Source organism: Pipistrellus hanaki, assembly GCF_964339955.1.
Source record: "Pipistrellus hanaki genome assembly, chromosome: 3".
Taxonomy (NCBI): domain Eukaryota; kingdom Metazoa; phylum Chordata; class Mammalia; order Chiroptera; family Vespertilionidae; genus Pipistrellus; species Pipistrellus hanaki.
Window position 1 is genome coordinate 1,522,995 of NC_140505.1, and position 17,778 is coordinate 1,540,772.

Here is a 17,778-nt window from a genome sequence, read left to right on the forward strand (position 1 = left end):
GCTCAGCAGCTACCGCCCGCTCACGCACCGGGGGGGGAGGGGGAGGAGGGGGACACACGGGGGAGGAGGGGAGGAGGGGGGGGGAGGGGAGGAGGGGGACACACGGGGGAGGAGGGGAGGAGGGGGACACGGGGGGAGGAGGGGAGGAGGGGGACACACGGGGGAGGAGGGGAGGAGGGGGACACACGGGGGAGAGGGGAGGAGGGGGACACACGGGGGGAGGAGGGGAGGAGGGGGACACACGGGGGGAGGAGGGGAGGAGGGGGACACACGGGGGGAGGAGGGGAGGAGGGGGACACACGGGGGGAGGAGGGGAGGAGGGGGGACACACGGGGGAGGAGGGGAGGAGGGGGACACACGGGGGGAGGAGGGGAGGAGGGGGGACACACGGGGGGAGGAGGGGAGGAGGGGGGACACACGGGGGAGGAGGGGAGGAGGGGGGACACACGGGGGGAGGAGGGGAGGAGGGGGACACACGGGGGAGGAGGGGAGGAGGGGGGACACACGGGGGGAGGAGGGGAGGAGGGGGACACACGGGGGAGGAGGGGAGGAGGGGGGACACACGGGGGGGAGGAGGGGAGGAGGGGGACACACGGGGGGAGGAGGGGAGGAGGGGGACACACGGGGGGAGGAGGGGAGGAGGGGGACACACGGGGGGAGGAGGGGAGGAGGGGGGACACACGGGGGGAGGAGGGGAGGAGGGGGGACACACGGGGGGAGGAGGGGAGGAGGGGGGACACACGGGGGAGGAGGGGAGGAGGGGGACACACGGGGGGAGGAGGGGAGGAGGGGGGACACACGGGGGAGGAGGGGAGGAGGGGGACACACGGGGGAGGAGGGGAGGAGGGGGACACACGGGGGAGGAGGGGAGGAGGGGGGACACACGGGGGGAGGAGGGGAGGAGGGGGGACACACGGGGGAGGAGGGGAGGAGGGGGGACACACGGGGGAGGAGGGGAGGAGGGGGACACACGGGGGAGGAGGGGAGGAGGGGGGACACACGGGGGAGGAGGGGAGGAGGGGGACACACGGGGGGAGGAGGGGAGGAGGGGGGACACACGGGGGGAGGAGGGGAGGAGGGGGGACACACGGGGGAGGAGGGGAGGAGGGGGACACACGGGGGGAGGAGGGGAGGAGGGGGGACACACGGGGGGAGGAGGGGAGGAGGGGGGGACCACACGGGGGGAGGAGGGGAGGAGGGGGGACACACGGGGGAGGAGGGGAGGAGGGGGACACACGGGGGAGGAGGGGAGGAGGGGGGACACACGGGGGAGGAGGGGAGGAGGGGGACACACGGGGGAGGAGGGGAGGAGGGGGGACACACGGGGGGAGGAGGGGAGGAGGGGGACACACGGGGGGAGGAGGGGAGGAGGGGGACACACGGGGGGAGGAGGGGAGGAGGGGGGACACACGGGGGAGGAGGGGAGGAGGGGGACACACGGGGGGAGGAGGGGAGGAGGGGGGACACACGGGGAGGAGGGGAGGAGGGGGGACACACGGGGGGAGGAGGGGAGGAGGGGGACACACGGGGGGAGGGAGGGGAGGAGGGGGACACACGGGGGAGGAGGGGAGGAGGGGGGACACACGGGGAGGAGGGGAGGAGGGGGACACACGGGGGGAGGAGGGGAGGAGGGGGACACACGGGGGGAGGAGGGGAGGAGGGGGGACACACGGGGGGAGGAGGGGAGGAGGGGGACACACGGGGGAGGAGGGGAGGAGGGGGGACACACGGGGGGAGGAGGGGAGGAGGGGGGACACACGGGGAGGAGGGGAGGAGGGGGACACACGGGGGGAGGAGGGGAGGAGGGGGACACACGGGGGGAGGGGAGGAGGAGGGGGGACACACGGGGGAGGAGGGGAGGAGGGGGACACACGGGGGGAGGAGGGGAGGAGGGGGGACACACGGGGGAGGAGGGGAGGAGGGGGACACACGGGGGAGGAGGGGAGGAGGGGGACACACGGGGGAGGAGGGGAGGAGGGGGACACACGGGGGGAGGGGAGGAGGGGGGACACACGGGGGGGAGGAGGGGAGGAGGGGGGACACACGGGGGAGGAGGGGAGGAGGGGGACACACGGGGGGAGGAGGGGAGGAGGGGGGACACACGGGGGGAGGAGGGGAGGAGGGGGACACACGGGGGGAGGAGGGGAGGAGGGGGACACACGGGGGAGGAGGGGAGGAGGGGGACACACGGGGGAGGAGGGGAGGAGGGGGACACACGGGGGGAGGAGGAGGAGGGGGGACACGGGGGAGGAGGGGAGGAGGGGGGACACACGGGGGAGGAGGGGAGGAGGGGGACACACGGGGGAGGAGGGGAGGAGGGGGGACACACGGGGGAGGAGGGGAGGAGGGGGACACACGGGGGGAGGAGGGGAGGAGGGGGGACACACGGGGGAGGAGGGGAGGAGGGGGACACACGGGGGGAGGGGGGAGGAGGGGGGACACACGGGGGGGAGGAGGGGAGGAGGGGGACACACGGGGGGAGGAGGGGAGGAGGGGGACACACGGGGGGAGGAGGGGAGGAGGGGGGACACACGGGGAGGAGGGGAGGAGGGGGACACACGGGGGGAGGAGGGGAGGAGGGGGGACACACGGGGGAGGAGGGGAGGAGGGGGACACACGGGGGGAGGAGGGGAGGAGGGGGGACACACGGGGGGAGGGGAGGAGGAGGGGGGACACACGGGGGGAGGGGAGGAGGGGGACACACGGGGGAGGAGGGGAGGAGGGGGACACACGGGGGAGGAGGGGAGGAGGGGGGACACGGGGGGAGGAGGGGAGGAGGGGGACACACGGGGGGAGGAGGGGAGGAGGGGGGACACACGGGGGGAGGAGGGGAGGAGGGGGGACACACGGGGAGGAGGGGAGGAGGGGGACACACGGGGGGAGGAGGGGAGGAGGGGGACACACGGGGGGAGGAGGGGAGGAGGGGGGACACACGGGGGGAGGAGGGGAGGAGGGGGGACACACGGGGAGGAGGGGAGGAGGGGGACACACGGGGGGAGGAGGGGAGGAGGGGGGACACACGGGGAGGAGGGGAGGAGGGGGACACACGGGGGGAGGAGGGGAGGAGGGGGGACACACGGGGGGAGGGAGGAGGAGGGGGGACACACGGGGAGGAGGGGAGGAGGGGGACACACGGGGGGAGGAGGGGAGGAGGGGGGACACACGGGGGGAGGAGGGGAGGAGGGGGACACACGGGGGGAGGAGGGGAGGAGGGGGGACACACGGGGGAGGAGGGGAGGAGGGGGACACACGGGGGGAGGGGAGGAGGGGGACACACGGGGGAGGAGGGGAGGAGGGGGGACACACGGGGGAGGAGGGGAGGAGGGGGACACACGGGGGGAGGAGGGGAGGAGGGGGGACACACGGGGGGAGGAGGGGAGGAGGGGGGACACACGGGGGGAGGAGGGGAGGAGGGGGGACACACGGGGGAGGAGGGGAGGAGGGGGGACACACGGGGGAGGAGGGGAGGAGGGGGACACACGGGGGGAGGAGGGGAGGGGGGACACGGGGGGAGGAGGGGAGGAGGGGGGACACACGGGGAGGAGGGGAGGAGGGGGACACACGGGGAGGAGGGGAGGAGGGGGGACACACGGGGAGGAGGGGAGGAGGGGGACACACGGGGGGAGGAGGGGAGGAGGGGGGACACACGGGGGGGGAGGAGGGGAGGAGGGGGACACACGGGGGGAGGAGGGGAGGAGGGGGGACACACGGGGGAGGAGGGGAGGAGGGGGACACACGGGGAGGAGGGGAGGAGGGGGACACACGGGGGGAGGAGGGAGGAGGGGGGACACACGGGGAGGAGGGGAGGAGGGGGACACACGGGGGGAGGAGGGGAGGAGGGGGGACACACGGGGGGAGGGGAGGAGGAGGGGGGACACACGGGGAGGAGGGGAGGAGGGGGGACACACGGGGGAGGAGGGGAGGAGGGGGACACACGGGGGGAGGAGGGGAGGAGGGGGACACACGGGGGGAGGAGGGGAGGAGGGGGGACACACGGGGGGAGGAGGGGAGGAGGGGGGACACACGGGGAGGAGGGGAGGAGGGGGACACACGGGGGGAGGAGGGGAGGAGGGGGGACACACGGGGAGGAGGGGAGGAGGGGGACACACGGGGGGAGGAGGGGAGGAGGGGGGACACACGGGGGAGGAGGGAGGAGGGGGGACACACGGGGAGGAGGGGAGGAGGGGGGACACACGGGGGGAGGAGGGGAGGAGGGGGGACACACGGGGGGAGGAGGGGAGGAGGGGGACACACGGGGGGAGGAAGGGAGGAGGGGGACACACGGGGGAGGAGGGGAGGAGGGGGACACACGGGGGGAGGAGGGGAGGAGGGGGACACACGGGGGGAGGAGGGGAGGAGGGGGGACACACGGGGGGAGGAGGGGAGGAGGGGGGACACACGGGGGGAGGAGGGGAGGAGGGGGGACACGGGGGAGGAGGGGAGGAGGGGGACACACGGGGGGAGGAGGGGAGGAGGGGGGACACGGGGGAGGAGGGGAGGAGGGGGGACACACGGGGGGAGGAGGGGGGGAGGGGGGACACACGGGGAGGAGGGGAGGAGGGGGGACACACGGGGGGGAGGAGGGGAGGAGGGGGACACACGGGGGGAGGAGGGGAGGAGGGGGACACACGGGGGGGGAGGAGGGGAGGAGGGGGACACACGGGGGGAGGAGGGGAGGAGGGGGGACACACGGGGGGGGAGGAGGGGAGGAGGGGGGACACACGGGGGAGGAGGGGAGGAGGGGGGACACACGGGGGGAGGAGGGGAGGAGGGGGGACACACGGGGGGAGGAGGGGAGGAGGGGGGACACACGGGGGAGGAGGGGAGGAGGGGGACACAGGGGGAGGAGGGGAGGAGGGGGACACACGGGGAGGAGGGGGGAGGGGGACACACGGGGGAGGAGGGGAGGAGGGGGACACACGGGGGGAGGAGGGGAGGGGGGGGACACACGGGGGAGGAGGGGAGGAGGGGGGACACACGGGGGGAGGAGGGGAGGAGGGGGGACACACGGGGAGGAGGGGAGGAGGGGGGACACACGGGGGAGGAGGGGAGGAGGGGGACACACGGGGGGAGGGGAGGAGGAGGGGGGACACACGGGGAGGAGGGGAGGAGGGGGGACACACGGGGGAGGAGGGGAGGAGGGGGGACACACGGGGGAGGAGGGGAGGAGGGGGACACACGGGGGGAGGAGGGGAGGAGGGGGGACACACGGGGGGAGGAGGGGAGGAGGGGGGACACACGGGGGGAGGAGGGGAGGAGGGGGACACACGGGGGAGGAGGGGAGGAGGGGGGACACACGGGGGAGGAGGGGAGGAGGGGGACACACGGGGGGAGGAGGGAAGGGGGGACACGGGGGGAGGAGGGGAGGAGGGGGGACACACGGGGAGGAGGGGAGGAGGGGGACACACGGGGGAGGAGGGGAGGAGGGGGGACACACGGGGAGGAGGGGAGGAGGGGGACACACGGGGGGAGGAGGGGAGGAGGGGGGACACACGGGGGGGGAGGAGGGGAGGAGGGGGACACACGGGGGGAGGAGGGGAGGAGGGGGGACACACGGGGGGAGGAGGGGAGGAGGGGGGACACACGGGGAGGAGGGGAGGAGGGGGACACACGGGGGGAGGAGGGGAGGAGGGGGGACACACGGGGAGGAGGGGAGGAGGGGGACACACGGGGGGAGGAGGGGAGGAGGGGGGACACACGGGGGGAGGGGAGGAGGAGGGGGGACACACGGGGAGGAGGGGAGGAGGGGGGACACACGGGGGAGGAGGGGAGGAGGGGGACACACGGGGGGAGGAGGGGAGGAGGGGGACACACGGGGGGAGGAGGGGAGGAGGGGGGACACACGGGGGGAGGAGGGGAGGAGGGGGGACACACGGGGAGGAGGGGAGGAGGGGGACACACGGGGGGAGGAGGGGAGGAGGGGGGACACACGGGGAGGAGGGGAGGAGGGGGACACACGGGGGGAGGAGGGGAGGAGGGGGGACACACGGGGAGGAGGGGAGGAGGGGGGACACACGGGGAGGAGGGGAGGAGGGGGACACACGGGGGGAGGGGGAGGAGGGGGGACACACGGGGAGGAGGGGAGGAGGGGGGACACACGGGGGAGGAGGGGAGGAGGGGGACACACGGGGGAGGAGGGGAGGAGGGGGGACACACGGGGGGAGGAGGGGAGGAGGGGGGACACACGGGGGGAGGAGGGGAGGAGGGGGGACACACGGGGGGAGGAGGGGAGGAGGGGGACACACGGGGGGAGGAGGGGAGGAGGGGGGACACACGGGGGGAGGAGGGGAGGAGGGGGACACACGGGGGGAGGAGGGGAGGAGGGGGGACACACGGGGAGGAGGGGAGGAGGGGGGACACACGGGGAGGAGGGGAGGAGGGGGGACACACGGGGGGAGGAGGGGAGGAGGGGGACACACGGGGGGAGGAGGGGAGGAGGGGGACACACGGGGGGAGGAGGGGAGGAGGGGGGACACACGGGGGGAGGAGAGGAGGAGGGGGACACACGGGGGGAGGGGAGGAGGAGGGGGGACACACGGGGAGGAGGGGAGGAGGGGGGACACACGGGGGAGGAGGGGAGGAGGGGGACACACGGGGGGAGGAGGGGAGGAGGGGGGACACACGGGGGGAGGAGGGGAGGAGGGGGGACACACGGGGGGAGGAGGGGAGGAGGGGGGACACACGGGGAGGAGGGGAGGAGGGGGACACACGGGGGGGGAGGAGGGGAGGAGGGGGGACACACGGGGGGAGGAGGGGAGGAGGGGGACACACGGGGGGAGGAGGGGAGGAGGGGGACACACGGGGGGAGGAGGGGAGGAGTGGGGACACACGGGGGGAGGAGAGGAGGAGGGGGACACACGGGGGGAGGGGAGGAGGAGGGGGGACACACGGGGAGGAGGGGAGGAGGGGGGACACACGGGGGAGGAGGGGAGGAGGGGGACACACGGGGAGGAGGGGAGGAGGGGGGACACACGGGGGGGAGGGGAGGAGGGGGGACACACGGGGGAGGAGGGGAGGAGGGGGACACACGGGGGAGGAGGGGAGGAGGGGGACACACGGGGGAGGAGGGGAGGAGGGGGGACACGGGGGAGAAGGGGAGGAGGGGGGACACACGGGGAGGAGGGGAGGAGGGGGACACACGGGGAGGAGGGGAGGAGGGGGACACACGGGGGGAGGAGGGGAGGAGGGGGACACACGGGGAGGAGGGGAGGAGGGGGACACACGGGGGGAGGAGGGGAGGAGGGGGGACACACGGGGGGAGGAGGGGAGGAGGGGGACACACGGGGGGAGGAGGGGAGGAGGGGGACACACGGGGGGAGGAGGGGAGGAGGGGGGACACACGGGGGGAGGAGGGGAGGAGGGGGGACACACGGGGAGGAGGGGAGGAGGGGGGACACACGGGGGAGGAGGGGAGGAGGGGGGACACACGGGGGGAGGAGAGGAGGAGGGGGACACACGGGGGGAGGGGAGGAGGAGGGGGGACACACGGGGAGGAGGGGAGGAGGGGGGACACACGGGGGGAGGAGAGGAGGAGGGGGACACACGGGGGAGGAGGGGAGGAGGGGGACACACGGGGGAGGAGGGGAGGAGGGGGGACACACGGGGAGGAGGGGAGGAGGGGGACACACGGGGGAGGAGGGGAGGAGGGGGGACACACGGGGGAGGAGGGGAGGAGGGGGACACACGGGGAGGAGGGGAGGAGGGGGGACACACGGGGGAGGAGGGGAGGGGGGACACACGGGGGAGGAGGGGAGGAGGGGGACACACGGGGGGAGGGGAGGAGGAGGGGGGACACACGGGGAGGAGGGGAGGAGGGGGGACACACGGGGGAGGAGGGGAGGAGGGGGACACACGGGGGGAGGAGGGGAGGAGGGGGGACACACGGGGGGAGGAGGGGAGGAGGGGGACACACGGGGGGAGGAGGGGAGGGGGGACACACGGGGGAGGAGGGGAGGAGGGGGACACACGGGGGGAGGGGAGGAGGAGGGGGGACACACGGGGAGGAGGGGAGGAGGGGGGACACACGGGGGGAGGAGGGGAGGAGGGGGACACACGGGGGGAGGAGGGGAGGAGGGGGACACACGGGGGGAGGAGGGGAGGAGGGGGGACACACGGGGGGAGGAGGGGAGGAGGGGGACACACGGGGGGAGGGGAGGAGGAGGGGGGACACACGGGGAGGAGGGGAGGAGGGGGGACACACGGGGGGAGGAGGGGAGGAGGGGGGACACACGGGGGGAGGAGGGGAGGAGGGGGACACACGGGGGGAGGAGGGGAGGAGGGGGGACACGGGGGGAGGAGGGGAGGAGGGGGGACACACGGGGGGAGGAGGGGAGGGGGGACACACGGGGGGAGGAGGGGAGGAGGGGGGACACACGGGGGGAGGAGGGGAGGGGGGACACACGGGGGAGGAGGGGAGGAGGGGGACACACGGGGGGAGGAGGGGAGGAGGGGGACACACGGGGGAGGAGGGGAGGAGGGGGACACACGGGGGGAGGAGGGGAGGAGGGGGACACACGGGGGGAGGAGGGGAGGAGGGGACACACGGGGGAGGAGGGGAGGAGGGGGACACACGGGGGGAGGAGGGGAGGAGGGGGACACACGGGGGGAGGAGGGGAGGGGGGACACGGGGGGAGGAGGGGAGGGGGGGGACACACGGGGGAGGAGGGGAGGAGGGGGACACACGGGGGGGGAGGAGGGGAGGAGGGGGGACACGGGGAGGAGGGGAGGAGGGGGACACAGGGGGAGGAGGGGAGGAGGGGGGACACACGGGGGAGGAGGGGGGGAGGGGGGACACACGGGGGGAGGAGGGGAGGAGGGGGACACGGGGGGAGGAGGGGAGGAGGGGGACACACGGGGGAGGAGGGGAGGAGGGGGGACACACGGGGGAGGAGGGGAGGAGGGGGGACACAGGGGGAGGAGGGGAGGAGGGGGGACACACGGGGGGAGGAGGGGAGGAGGGGGACACACGGGGGGAGGAGGGGAGGAGGGGGACACACGGGGGAGGAGGGGAGGAGGGGGACACACGGGGAGGAGGGGAGGAGGGGGGACACACGGGGGGAGGAGGGGAGGAGGGGGACACACGGGGAGGAGGGGAGGAGGGGGACACAGGGGGAGGAGGGGAGGAGGGGGACACACGGGGGAGGAGGGGAGGAGGGGGACACAGGGGGGGAGGAGGGGAGGAGGGGGACACACGGGGGGAGGAGGGGAGGAGGGGGGGCCTGGCGCCTTCCTGCTGCTGCGAGGACTGACAGCAGTGGTTTTTGTTTATTTTATTTTATTTTATTTTATTTTATTTTATTTTATTTTATTTTATTTTATTTTATTGACTTTTTACCAAGAGGAAGGGGGAGGGATGGATAGTTAGAAACATCAGTGCGAGAGAATCATCAATCAGCTGCCTCCTGCACACCCCCCACTGGGGACGTGCCTGCAACCAAGGCCCACGCCCTTGACCGGAATCGAACCTGAGACCCTTCAGTCCGCAGGCCGACGCTCTATGCACTGAGCCACACCGGTTTCGGCAGCAGTGGTTTTCAAACACGTCTTCCCGAGACCCAACAGTCCAATGCTGTGGAGAACAAAGAGCGTCTGAGGACGCAGGGAGGAAACACGAGAAGGCAGAGTCTGTTTGGGGACCATCACTTCCCACGGCATCGCCCGGAGCCCCGCGGGGCGGGGGGGCGAGCAGGACACGCCCCCGCCCTCGCCGCCGGCCCCGCCCTCGCCGCCGGCCCCCGCCCTCGCCGCCGGCCCCCGCCCTCGCCCCCCGGCCCCCGCCCTCGCCCCCCGGCCCCGCCCTCGCCCCCCGGCCCCGCCCTCGCCGCCGAGACGCTCAGCGCAGCCCGTGCCCGGGAGGGGGCCAGTCACCGGCTGTTGCAGACGCCATCGCGCACTCACGGGGGCCGGTCTCCTGGCGCCTGCTCATCCCGCCCGGGCAGACGCCCAGGACCAGCCACGAGGCCACGCACGGGCGCTCGGAAGGTGCTCGCCGGCCGCACAGGGGATTCTCACTGAACGGACCTGCCCGTCCCGGTCCCCGTCCCCGTCCCCGTCCCCGTCCCCGTCCCCGTCCGAGTTAAATGCCCGGCGGAGACCGGGAACGGCGACCGACCGCCGGCTGACAGACCGCCCGCACAGCCGCGGAGGTCAGGCAGCTTTGTACCGCAGGAAGTCACGGTTTTATTTCATTTTATTTTATTAATCTTATTTTAATTTATTATTTTGTTTTATTGTTTTATTTAATTTATCATTTTATTTCATGTATTTTATTTTACTTTATCTTATCAATTTTATTTAATTTATTATTTCATTTTATTTTATTTATTTTATTTTATTATTTTGTTTTATTAATCTTATTTTAATTTATCATTTTATTTTATTTATTTTATTTTACTTTTATTTATTTTATTATTTTTTTTCTTTACTTATTTTACTTTACTTCATTTTGTCTTGAACACCTCGCACTCAGCACGTCACCCCCAGCATCAGGCTTTTCCCTGATACACGGAGGGAACGGATGGAGACAGCCGGTGGCCGGCTGACCCCCGAGGCCCCGCCCGCACCATGGGCTCCAGGCACCGCTTCTCCCGAGAATCACAGGAACCGTAGCCGACACGCAGCCCCCGTGACCCGCCGTGGCGCCCCCTGTCCGGGCTGAGGGCGGTGCGGCTGCCGGCCACGGCCCCGGAGGAAGCGGGAGCCGCCGGACGCCGCCTCCCCCGGCTGCTCGGGCCGCTCAGCAGCCGCGGCTGCAGGGGGCGCCAGGCGCAGGGCTCGGCGGCCCCGGGACACGCACTGAGCCCAGCGGTGCGCGGCCGAAGGACGGAGCCGGCCAAGGTCACGGCGCAGGGGGCCGGCGGCAGGCGCTCACGGGGACGGCCCGGCCCTCGGCTCAGGCGCAGGCCGAGCACTTGGCAGAGGCCCCGGCGCCGAGTCAGCACGCCGCTTTGTGGGACGCGGACCGGTTCAGAGCCCACGAGGCCGTGTATTTTAGGCGAGCGGTGCCACGTGCCAGACCCGCGGTAAGGAGGTTCCACGCGGGGCCGCCTTCGGGCTGACGGCGCCCTCCGCCGGCACCGTGTCCTCACCCCCACCCCATCCCCATTCCACCCAGGGCACAGCCGCTCCCGAGAGCCACCGCGTCCTGCCGAAGCCAGACCAGGTCCCCGGCAGCGGCCGCCAGGAAAGCACACGGTTCTGAGTGCCGTTTGGGGAAGACTCGAACACGCTCCGCCCTGGGGGTGCCTTCGGGAGACCCTGTACGGTCTCTGTAGGCAGGGCCGTCTGCCCACAAGGTGGCCCGGAACGCCGCCCGAGCCCCTGGCCCGGGCCCCACGCGCCCCACATCCCGCTGGAGCCCCACCAGGGCCGTGCCCCGTGCCCTCCTGTCACCACGTGACCGCCTCCCTGCCCCCTGCCCTCCTCCCACCACGTGACCGCCTCCCTGCCCCCTGCCCTCCTCCCACCACGGCCACCGCCTCCCTGCCCCCTGCCCTCCTCCCACCACGTGACCGCCTCCCTGCCCCGTGCCCTCCTCCCACCACGTGACCGCCTCCCTGCCCCGTGCCCTCCTGTCACCACGTGACCGCCTCCCTGCCCCCTGCCCTCCTCCCACCACGTGACCGCCTCCCTGCCCCGTGACCTCCTGTCACCACGGCCACCGCCTCCCTGCCCCGTGCCCTCCCCGCACACCCTGCCCCCGGCGTTGTCTCGTTCCTGCCGATGCCCAGCGCTCCCGGCAGCAGGGGATGCGGGAGGCGGTGGCCATCCCCTGTCAGGGAGTGTGAGTGGAGAGGGCGGGTCTCACTGCCCCGTGGGTGTGCCCGGGTCGCTCCAGGCGGGAAGGGGAGGGTCAGCAGGTCCCAGCCCCGCTCACAGCCGTTCCAAACCTAAGCCGGGCGCCCAGCCTGAGCCCGCCCTCCCGTCCCACAGCCCGTGTCCGCCTCAGGTTAGGGCCTCGCGTGCTCCTCCCTCACCGGGTGCTCATGGCCTTGTGCTTCACAAACCCGGCAGTCATCTCAGAATCCCACACCACGGGGAGCCCACGTCACACGTCACTCACACCACGGAGAGTCCACGTCACTCACACCACGGAGAGTCCACGTTGTCCTGTCACTCACACCACGGGGAGTCCACATCACACATCACTCACACCACGGGGAGTCCACGTCACACGTCACTCACACCACGGGGAGTCCACGTCACACGTCACTCACACCACGGGGAGTCCATGTCACACGTCACTCACACCACGGGGAGTCCACGTCACACGTCACTCACACCACGGGGAGTCCACGTTGTCCTGTCACTCACACCACGGGGAGTCCACGTCACTCACACCACGGGGAGTCCACGTCACACGTCACTCACACCACGGGGAGTCCACGTCACACACTCACACCACAGAAAGTCCACGTCACATGTCACTCGCACCACGGAGAGTCCACGTCACACGTCATTCACACCACGGGGAGTCCATGTCACTCGGTCACTCACACCACGGGGAGCCCACGTCACACGGCACTCACACCACGGAGAGTCCACGTCACACGTCACTCACACCACGGAGACTCCACGTCACTCCGTCACTCACACCACGGGGAGTCCATGTCACACGTCACTCACACCACGGAGAGTCCACGTCACACGTCACTCACACCACGGAGAGTCCACGTCACACGTCACTCACACCACGGAGAGTCCACGTTGTCCTGTCACTCACACCACGGGGAGTACACGTCACTCACACCACGGGGAGTCCACATCACACGTCACTCACACCACGGGGAGTCCACGTCACACGTCACTCACACCACGGGGAGTCCACGTCACACGTCACTCACACCACGGGGAGTCCACGTCACACGTCACTCACACCATGGAGAGTCCACGTCACTCACACCACGGGGAGTCCACGTCACACGTCACTCACACCACGGGGAGTCCACGTCACACGTCACTCACACCATGGAGAGTCCACGTTGTCCTGTCACTCACACCACGGGGAGTCCACGTCACACGTCACTCACACCACGGGGAGTCCACGTTGTCCTGTCACTCACACCACGGGGAGTCCACGTCACTCACACCACGGGGAGTCCACGTCACAGGTCACTCACACCACGGGGAGTCCACGTCACACACTCACACCACAGAAAGTCCACGTCACACGTCACTCACACCACGGAGAGTCCACGTCACACGTCACTCACACCACGGAGAGTCCACGTCACTCCGTCACTCACACCACGGAGAGTCCACGGGGAGTCCACGTTGTCCTGTCACTCACACCACAGGGAGTCCACGTCACACGTCACTCACACCACGGGGAGTCCACGTCACTGTCACTCACACCACGGGAGTCCACGTCACTCCGTCACTCACACCACGGGGAGTCCACGTCACACGTCACTCACACCACGGGGAGCCCACATCACACGTCACTCACACCACGGGGAGCCCACGTCACACACTCACACCACGGGGAGTCCACGTCACACGTCACTCACACCACGGGGAGCCCACATCACACGTCACTCACACCACGGGGAGCCCACGTCACACGTCACTCACACCACGGGGAGCCCACATCACACGTCACTCACACCACGGGGAGTCCATGTCACTGTCACTCACACCACGGGGAGTCCACGTCACACGTCACTCACACCACAGAGAGTCCACGTTGTCCTGTCACTCACACCACGGAGCAGACATCCCAGCCCCCACACCCCCACGGCACAGATCAGCTGGTGTCCGGTCCCCACGGCCATGACTGGTCTTCAGAGGCTGATTTCAGAGCCGCACCCGCCTTGCTGCAGCCCCACGGTCGGCAACCCGTGGTGCTCGGGCCACATGCGGCTCTTTGGCCCCTTGAGTGTGGCTCTTCCACAAAGGACCACGGCCTGGGTGAGTCTATGTTGAAGAAGTGGTGTTAGAAGGAGTTAAAGTTCAAAAAATGTGGCTCTCCAGAGAAATGTCAATCGTTGTCCTGCTGACGCTTGGCTCTGTGGGCTGATGAGTTTGCCGACCACGGCCCTGACACGAGGCCGCCCACAGCGTCCGACTGGCAGGAGCCTCGCCTGGACGGGGCAGGGGCCGAGCACGGACAGTGTGATCCACGCTTCACACACAGCTGAGACCGGAGTCCACGGCCGCGCAGGCCGCACGTTACCGGGACTCACGACGGCGGCTCCGGGCGGCCAGCACCCCCTACGCCTCCCCGCCTGACAGAGGGTCGTCCCTGAAGGCGCTGATTACCCATCTGCCCCAGCCACGGCACCGCCCCCCCCAGAACTGACCCTCAATGCACGTCCGTGTCCCCCGTCCCCTGGTCCACGGAGAGGCTGGGGAGCCGCCCTGGCCTGGGGGTGGAGGCCCTCGCCCAGGCCGGCTGGAGACACACACCCCTCCCTCTCCCCCCGCCCGCCCCCTGGCTCTGAGCTCCCCCTCCCCTGCCCGCCCCAACCTGCCACGCGTTAACGGAGAGAAGCTGCTGAGCAAACCGAACAAAGCGGCTGATTTCCGATTCCACTCGCTGCGCCCAGCCGGCTCTCACTTAGGCTAATTGCTTAAGTGATTGAGAGCTGCATGAATATTCATGCCTCGCGCTGTTCAAACACTGAGGCACAGCTGAGACCGGGCCACCCCGCTCTCCCCCTGCTCCCCCTCCCCCCGCCTCCTCCCTCCGACGTGGGGCCGGCCACCTGCGTGTCTGAGCCCAAAGGCTCCGGAGAGCCGCAGCAGGGACGGGTGTGTGTGTGTGTGTGTGAGACCCTGCTCCCCCTCCCCCCGCCTCCTCCCTCCGACGTGGGGCCGGCCACCTGCGTGTCTGAGCCCGAAGGCTCCGGAGAGCCGCAGCAGGGACGGGTGTGTGTGTGTGTGTGTGTGTGTGTGTCCGTCCAGACCCGCCTCCAGGGCCCTCTGGCCACGCTGGCCAGCGAGGGCCGGGCCTGGGGGGCGGCGGGCCTGGTTCTCCGTGTTCACCGGGACCTGCCAGTGCACCCGCCCAGGACACACGGACGCGCCTCCCTCCCTCTCGGGCCGGTCGCCTGTGGGCAGGCGGGCAGGGAGGGTGAGGCCGGCGGGCACGGGGAGGGGCGGCGGGAGCAGCCTGAGCCTGTCCCGGAGGCAGATGTGTTTACCGCCACGAAGCCGTTCCGTCCCACACCGACACGCGTGACCTGAGAAACCCACCAACTCCAAACCGCAAACAGAAAGGATGTCGGGAACCGCTGCGCGTCCGCACCCCGGGCGGGGCCCTCGCACCCGCAGCCGCAGGCCCTCCCCCACCCCACGCCGGCACACTCACCTTCCGGCTCCCCGCACAGCGTGCACTGCGACTCTGGGGGAGAGAGAGAGAGAGGCGTTACTGCGGCCGCCACCCCGCACGCACAGCCGCGGCGCCAGCCTCCCGACGCGGCCCAGGCACAGCCCCCGCGGGGCGCCCCTCCGGCCCCGCGGCTGCACCGCACACCCACCCGAGCGGGTGCTTCATTTCTGCAGTGACCAGACGTCCCACATTTGGCGGGACAGTCCCGATTTTTACCAATTTGTCCCGCATCCCAAGGTGATTTAAAAAAGTCCAGGTTTTTTTTTAAAGACACGGACTTCCTTGAAAGATCCCGACTTTTTTAAAAACGCCTCGGGACGCGGGACAAGTTGGTAAAATTCGGGACTGTCCCGCCAAAAGCGGGACATCTGGTCACCTTATCCATGCCTCACCCTCTGAGCCAGCGCACCGTCGCAAGCAGTGCACACACGACAGACACAGATCACGAATTTTATCACCAAAAAAACTTATTTTATCACCAATAAAAAGTCTTTGTCACTCAAAAAAGTTTTTTTAAAATATGTTTTTCTATTTCACAGAGAGAGAGAGAAACATCAGTGGTGAGAATCATGGACCTTCTGCCTCCTGCACAGCCCACAACCTGGGCCTGTGCCCTGACCGGAATCGAACCCGGGACCTTCAGTCGCAGGCCACGGCTCTACCCACGGAGCCACACCAGCTGGGCGTCACTCAATGGAACAGGGAACCTCACTTCCTGCCTTCTCCAGGCACACGACCACGGGCAAGGGGGAGGTTACATTTCGGAGCAAACGCCGGGACACGCAGGGGCCCCTGGAGGCTCGGGGGCGGCGGGGCTCAGGCCGGCTCTGCGGAAAGCCTGGACGCGCAGGTCACGGCACTGCCCTCCGGTCAGGAACACACACACAGCGAGTCACACACACACACACACACACACACACACACACACACACGTTAGAGACCCCCGTGCCGCCCGCTCCCGCCGCCCGCTCCTCCGGGAGGGAACGGGGACTGGCGGGCAGCAGAGCCTCCAGCCCTCCTGAGGAGGTTTGGGCAGACGACCCCAGCTCTGCGAGGGACAGGCCATCAGGCCCGTGGCCATGGGGTGTGACGGCCCCGCAGGAGCCGGCGGGCGGCCTTCCTCCACGCAGCCCGAGGCCCGAGCTCTCACCGTCCGGTGGGCAGAGGGGGCGGACCGCTCCCCGAGGAGGGAGGACTGGTCAGACCGGTCCCGCGGGCTCCAGGGGGCTGCCCTGGCCACCGTGTCCCGCTCGCCCCCTCCGCCAGGCGCTCGCTCCGGGCTGAGTGCCCGGGGTGCTGGCAGCGGCGCCGGGTCTGCGGCTCGGCCGACAGGGCCGCCCTCACCTCGCTGGGTGTCGGAGCGGCTCCGGCCTCCGCCCGGCCGGGCAGCCGCTCCCCACCGGCACCGCCGCCCGAGGCAGGCCTGGCGGAGCCCGGAGCCCGCTTCCCAGGCGGCACCACAGCCAGCCTCCGGGGAGGGGACCGCTCCGGGGAGGCAGCAGCCTGACCACAGCCTCCTCTGAGGGAGGGTGGACGGCACGGCCCCGGGGAGAGAGACCGGCCACATCCTGCACCCGTGTGACCCATTCCTGCCCCGCAGCCCCAGGGCCCGCCTGTGCCCAGGAGGCCGGGGGGTCCACCCGGCTCCCCAAGGGGGGCCTGCACCTCCGTGTGACTCCCCGTCTCCAGCCACTGAACGTGCCGTGTGTGTTTAGAGTGGCTCTCACCCCAGGACATAGGTGCATGCATGCACGTGAGCACAGGCACTCACACACACACTCACACACACACACACACACACTCACACAAACTCACATACATACACTCACACACTCACACACACACTCACACACACACACTCACACAAACTCACTCACATACACTCACTCACACACACACATTTACACACACACTCACACACACACTCACACACACACTCACACACACTCACACACACATTCACGCACATTCACAAGCACACAAAGCACACACACACACACATTCACACACATTCACAAGCACACACATTCACAAGCACACACACATTCACACTCACACACACATATTCACACACATTCACAAGCACACACACATTCACAAGCACTCTCACACACACATACACACACACATACTCACACACACTCACATACACACTCACACACACACTCACACACACACATTCACACATATTCACAAGCACACACACACACATTCACACATATTCACAAGCACACTCACACACACACATTCACAAGCATACTCACACACACACTCACACACACTCTCGTACACTCACTCACACACACACACATTCACACGCACACTCACACACACGCACACTCACACACACACATACACATACACTCATACTGACACACTTAAACACACACAAGCACACTCACACACACATACACACGCACACTCACACACACATACACATACACTCA

The 17,778-nt window shown here is 69.8% G+C and overlaps 1 protein-coding gene across 8 annotated transcripts in view; it reads right to left on the minus strand.

Moving 5' to 3' along the window:
- Positions 1-17,778, minus strand: part of DLGAP2 (DLG associated protein 2) — a 148,764-nt gene that overhangs the window by 55,335 nt on the left and 75,651 nt on the right. For 6 of the 8 annotated variants that reach the window (XM_084878336.1, XM_084878333.1, XM_084878337.1 and 3 more), the window contains one exon: positions 15,311-15,343. The exons of the other annotated variants lie outside the window; for them this stretch is intronic. In XM_084878336.1, the coding sequence (XP_084734462.1) occupies positions 15,311-15,343 (33 nt within the window). The remainder of the gene's footprint in view (positions 1-15,310; positions 15,344-17,778) is intronic. 8 annotated transcript variants of the gene reach the window in all.